The sequence below is a fragment of the Chaetura pelagica genome, unplaced genomic scaffold (genome assembly GCF_000747805.2).
Source record: "Chaetura pelagica isolate M959 unplaced genomic scaffold, ChaPel_1.0 scaffold356, whole genome shotgun sequence".
Lineage (NCBI taxonomy): Eukaryota > Metazoa > Chordata > Aves > Apodiformes > Apodidae > Chaetura > Chaetura pelagica.
This window is the reverse complement of record NW_009953964.1, coordinates 4789163-4795477: the sequence shown is the minus strand read 5'-3', so window position 1 is coordinate 4795477 and position 6315 is coordinate 4789163. Positions and strand designations below refer to the sequence as shown.

At 42.7% G+C, this 6315-nt stretch overlaps 1 protein-coding gene across 1 annotated transcript; it reads left to right on the top strand.

The window, feature by feature from the left end:
- Positions 1-272: 272 nt before the first annotated feature.
- GRPEL2 (GrpE-like 2, mitochondrial (E. coli)) lies at positions 273-3605 on the top strand (the record flags this gene model as incomplete). The annotated part of the gene is made up of 3 exons (XM_010002066.1): positions 273-452; positions 1374-1455; positions 3083-3605. Coding segments are annotated over 3 exons (618 nt in total), but the record flags the coding sequence as incomplete, so codon positions are not given.
- Between the last annotated feature and the right edge of the window lie 2710 nt (positions 3606-6315).

The following is a 6315-nucleotide window of genomic DNA, read 5'->3' as shown; positions in this document are numbered from 1 at the left end:
TTGGGAGGTCAGCAAAAATGCAGTCCACAACTTGTTTTCCTGTGAAAATGTGACTCTTCTCAAGGTATGTCAGAGAACTGATGTACAGCCTCTGTAGTGGCATATGAGTCTAAAATAAGTTTTCAGAACATTTGTTTCTGTGTTTCTGTGCTAGCTGTGCATATTTTCTGAAAAGATCTAAAATTTTATCTGGAAACCAGTGAGCCTACTTTTAATAATGACACTAAACTAGAATTCTTCTTTTTGACCTTGTTGTTACTTAACTTTCCTTCTTTGTCACTAATTTGTATTTCAGAGCATCCCCATGTGTTTTCAGCACTGCAGCTCAGCAGAGAAGTCCAGGAGATGAGTGTGGCCCAGAAGATCCCCGTGATGAGCCAAAGCATCCCCTTTCTGACTGTGCTTCAGACCACAAAGCCATCAAATTGGAAGAACAAGTCCGGGATTTAACTGTGAGTTTGCTGCTCGTGGCATTGGGATGCCTTTAGCTTGGTCCCCTTGACATGGTCTGTTCTTCAGCCCTGGCTTTTTCTGTCACTCACTCACTCATACACACACACACATGCACTGTCACTCACTCACTCATACACACACACACACACATGCGCACACACACCACTGTGCTGTAGCAGCCTTCAGAGCAGCTGTGCTCCAAGTGTGAGAGGCTGCACAGTGGAAGCACAGCCTGCCTTCCCCAGAAACACCATCTGTCAGTAGCACCCAGGAGCAAGACACTGCTAGTATGACCCTGGCATGTAAAACTGCGTGTTGGCAGTGGCCTGGTCAGATCTTTCACAGCCTTGTAGCTTCATCATCGTTAGCATCACATAGTGTGTTGCCACAGATTGTCTGAGAAGAAAAGTCCTCTTTAGTGATAGTGGTGTGGTGGAAATGGTAGGGATCAAGTTGTAGGGACTTCGAAGAACAGATGTTACTAAGGATAAATACACAAATACTGCAGCACTGGGCAGGCAATTCTGGAGATATTCCATGAGAAATACTGCTGCACCAAGCAATAAACCAGCTGATTGCAGACCTGTTGCTGGGACCACCAGTTTGCCTGCTGGAGAAAGGAGTGTCCCAGTACTGCAGTGAGTCATGCACAGAGCAGCAGCCTGACCATGAGTTGTTCAGTAGAGCTGTGCCCTGAATGCTTCAGGCCTTCACTTGGCCCTTCTGAGGGAGTCAAAAGTTGTGGTGATCAGTCTGTAGAAAAGGAACTTGGGTTTGCGTGTAATGAAAACGCAGGAGCCCAGCACAACCTTCTGATGTGACGAGAGTTATTTTTAAATTGTTTCTAAGGGATTGCCAACTTGTCAGGAAATAGGTTCTGCCTCCTTGTTTGATGTCTCCCCTTGCTGTGGTGCTTGCAGGAGCGATACCGAAGGGCCCTGGCAGACTCTGAGAACGTCCGGAGGAGGACGCAGAAGTTTGTGGAAGATGCCAAGCTCTTTGGTAAGCAAAGTGAGGCAAAGCTGTGCATACTGCAGTGGCCTGCCTGCCTGAGCAAGCATAAAATGCTGAGCAACAGCTTTTTTTCTCCCCACACCCTTCCCCATCCTGCCCTCATTCACTGTAAAGCCTGGCATCTTTGGCTGGGGCTGTTGGTGTCTGGGCTTACTTGATATTTTTTCTTTATGTTAAACAGTGTCCTATCAGGTTTCTCTCAGTGACTGTTTTCTGATCTGTTGGGTTTTTTTAATAAAACAGGCCCAGTGCAATTGAGTGCAGTTCTACTGACTTGGTTGAAATTACAGGTTCTGTCTCCTGAGAATTTTCTCTGGAGTCAGATCCAATAGCTGTGTCATCAGATTATGATCTCCTTTACTATATTAACAGTCTCTTCTGTACTGTAGCTTTCAGGAGGTAGATCCTGCCTGGGACAAAGGTTTGTCAGTTTCTGTATCAGGTGTTCTTTAAAACTTCTACAATCAATAGTTTAGCATCAGTGGAGTGAGCTGGATTTGTAGCTTTAGCAACAGAGGAAGGTGAAGAAACTGCTGTTTAAGCATTGCACTTCCAGCACCATCTCTGAGAATGACAAACTGTTATTCTTCATAATGCATGAATCTTGGGAGGCTTTTTGTTAGTTAACTCCAGTAGCTTTGAAACTTAGGGTTGCTGTAATTTTCTTACCAGTCAACCCACTGTGCTACAAAATGGCTGCTGAGTTTTGGAATAATCAGTACCTTTGCTTTTTTTTTCCATAGCTCTTTGAATTTTAGATGCATTATGCTTCAGATATGGATAAAAATGAGGTTATTTTTTGGAAGTTGCTTATGGAGGGAGGCACAGGAGTCTGTAGAGCAATTAAAATTGCTCTGCTTCTGTCTGCTCCTTTGTTGCTTCTCCTTCGTGCTTCTTTGTTCTGTGCATGATTAAACATGTATGTACAGGCCTAGACAGAACCAGAGTATTATTTCTCTGTTTTCCTAATGTGTCTTTCCAGTAAGTTAGTTATGGCATCTGTATAACTGATGGAGCCTGGTTTTCCTGAAATTTCTGCACAGTGTAATACACCACTTCTGGAAATGTATAGAATCTAAACTCATTTTTCTGATTAAAAAAACTGCATGACTTTTTCATTTCTGACCCAAGGACCATTTTGTCCAGTAGTTCACAGTAGTTTTAATGTAAGAATAACACAGTGGATGTACTTTTGAATGCTCATGTATTATTTTTACTTCCCCCCCATTGTCTTTGATCACTGTGTGCATGGGCATTTGTGAGTTGCTTGGCAGGACATTTATGTCTGTGGGATTGTACAGGAGGGTGTGGGGCAGTGCAAGAACTTTTTTGAGTGAAATTCTAGTGTTCTGCTTTGTCAGATATACTGCACATATATATATATATGTTGATGTGTGTATATATGTGTTGTGTACCTTTCTTGCATATAGCTTGATTTGGGGATACATGTGTTATGCTAAAGCCTTGGCTGCAGAAGATACTGTCTGCTCTCACTAAAGTAGGGGTTCAAATCAATCAGCAGCTTTAAAGGTGCTTATAAACTGCTGTGACTTTGTGCCTGTCATTGGTACTATAAATTGCCCTTTGTTTACTTTTTACTTCTTTGTGCCTGTAGGGATCCAGAGTTTCTGCAGGGACCTTGTGGAGGTAGCAGATATCTTGGAGAAGACTGCTGAGAATGCTGCAGAAGAAGTGGAGCCGAGTAATCCAAATCCAACCCTGCAGAAAATCTATGAAGGCCTCTCTCTCATAGAGGCCAAATTGCAAAGTGTGTTTGCCAAACATGGCCTCCAGAAGATGAACCCTGTTGGTGGCAGATATGATCCATATGACCATGAAATAGTCTGCCATGTGCCAGCTGAGGGCATGCAGCCAGGCACAATAGCTCTGGTGACTCAGGATGGCTATAAACTCCACGGTCGCACTATCAGACACGCGCTGGTTGGCGTGGCAGTAGAGTCACAGGAATGACATGGGTTTACCCCTTGGCATCTGGGACCTTCCTGAGCTGAGACCCCTCAGCACTCAGTCACAGCTGCAGCTGCATGTCTTATTTATTAAGCTAGGTTTGTATTGTATGTTGGCTTCTTTAAATTGTGTGCAGTCATTTTGCCTTTAATTCTAAGGTACTTGTATATTTAATAATCCTTTTTGGAGTATGTGGAATAGTACTAAGAGTCCTGCTACTTGTCAGAAAAGTGGCACTGTAGCCCCTTTCTCCATTGCTCATTTCTCCATTAAGACATATATGGGCAAGAGGGGAGATATGGGAGAGAAAGGGAAGTTCTCTGAGATCTAAGGAATCTTGTCTCCCAGTTCCATCTCTGAGACAGACTCCTGCTTTGGCCTTCAGAAAGCTAACTTCTCTGCCTCAGTTTCCATATCTGTGTTAAGGGAATATAATAATACTTACTGACCTACCTCACAAAGATGTGATGAGGCTTTTTCTTTGCAAAGCACTCGGAAGAGGAAAAGCCCAAAGGGCTGAGTATTATTATTAGGCTGGTTTTGGTGTCTTTCCTTGTCCCCAGACCTCTCAGGTGGGGATGAAGATGATAACTTGAAATTAAATTTTGGAGCAGCTTTTTTCTTACACACAGGAAAACAATCCCAAATTAATGAAATCTGTCATACTACAGTTGAATAGGGATGAGGTTTTACAGAGAATTCAGTTGTTAGGCAGACTTTAACGTGTTAATATTTGTTCTCCAGGTAACACTTCAGCTTGGTTCCTTGTTCTTAAAGGTAAACCAGGGAGTAGTGGTTCTTGGTGGAGCCAGAAAACAGTTCTCAAATCTCTTTCTCCAACTAAAAACTGTATTTTAGAGGAGAGTCATCTTCCCTGATGGGTATTTGTGCAGCTCTCAAGCATGGTAAACTGTATACTCTTTGTTGCAGCTGCTGGCAAAATGGAGATGTGCCCTTAAGCAGGAAATCTGGACTGTTTGTATTTTCTCAGCTCTCCAATAATGGTACTCAGATTCTAACACTGACTTCCAGTTCACATTCAGATTCTACTTTTATGTGGTCATAGTAAATATTAAACCTTTTTTTTTTTAATGCAAGGACAAAAATCTTTTCTACTAGAAGTCTCAAGTGCCCTTGAACCATTTTTAGCAGCGGTGACAAGAAAGCAAGAGAAGCAGAAGGCTGAGGAAGTGAAAGCTGACCTGGAGCCATCCTCTTAGTTGGAGGCATGTTGTGGTCACAGCATGGCAGATGAATTTCCCAGTGGTCCTTTTGCCTGGGAGTCCACTTATCTGAGCTGAAAGGATGCAGTCACCCAGTAAGATCAGAATTTAACCCTTTGCAGAGCAGGAAGCAGCATAATGACAGAAGAATGATAAAAACCAGCCTGTGGTCTGCAGTACACAAACCCAAGGAAGGAATGGTCGTTTTCACATTGTTTCTTGCTGATTTCTTAATTCCTTCATTTTTACTTTCTGAAAATGGGTCCATGACCTGACAATTAATTGAGATCTACTTCCAAAAGCTCTTTACTTATGGTGGATGCCATCACTGGTTTGGAAGAAAGCTTATTCTTCTCCCATTCCTTTTCAGGCTTCAGTTGCATAACCTTTTTGTGGTGGACTTCAAGATTACTGCAGCCTTCAATTAGCAGCTATCAACAGTCTTTCATCTGGAGAGACTATGTGCAGCTAGTTGGTTATCATTCCAGAATTTTAAGGAAGATGCACTTTTCTAATATGCTCCATGTGAGCTGCTCATGTGACAGCTGCATGTGGGTGACTGTCACAGATACTTTTTGAAGTGCAGTTTTCTGCCTTTTAAGTAGTTAGATTTTTGTGCAGGTACTTGAGAATTCATCCCAGAAACTGCCACTTCATGGCAGTATTAGATCACTTTGGACAAACTTCTTGTTCAGTGCTCTTGTTTTATCATGTTGTTGGAAATTTCAGATACACAGGAATTCCTGTTCCTTGTTTTGCTGGTGTATGTGCTGACTGGTCACCAGGTTATGCTGTTCAAGACAAGGGGTAAAATATGAAGTGTGGCAATGCAAGTCTTGCTGTGCTGCCTCAAGACTGTCTGCAGCTTGTTCTGAGGAAACTGTCTTCAGCTGAAGGAGTGGTTGGGTTCTCTGCCTCTCAGCCCCTGCTGTATCAGCTGAGTCTTTTTGCAATATGAGGGTAGAGCTGTTTATGGAAACTGACTTTGAATGTGAAACTTTATTTATAAATAACTAAAGAAAGGCATTTTAAGCAACAGGTCGTCTTCTGTCATGGAAGGGCTGCAGCTTACCTGAGCTGGCTTTAAAAGTAGCATGTGACCAGAAGTAGTGGGATCCAAATCCTCTTCAAACTGACCCACAGAGCCACTTGACTGAAAGTTTACTACGACTACTTGATCCACTTTCAGGCTGTTTGCCAGCTCTGCCTGTCTCAGCTAGTGTTCACCCATTTTTGCCTTAAAAAAAATACCCTAAATGCACTCCAGACCTTCTGTCTGTAATAAGACTTTATTGATTCAGCTCGTGTATCTGGGATCCACTTTCACTGAGGCACTCTTGTGCAGCTTCAGTAGCAGGAATCTGAAGGATCCAGTTCCTGTGCAGTCTTTCTCACCTTCCTGCAGGCCCCAAGCTGTTTTCCCTACTCATGCCCCAGTTTTTTTCAATCTATGAAACTTCTACAGGATCTTTTATGCTGATTGCTGTAAGATGTACCCATTGCTTAGAGACTCTTACAGAAGTTACCAAAGAGATAAATACTGTAGCTGTTGTTTGTCCTAGTTTCTGCTTCCTTTGAATGATGAAGTGAAAATGAAATAACCAAACCTGGATTTCATCACAGAATCCAGATTTCCTAGGCAAAATGTGATTCTCTT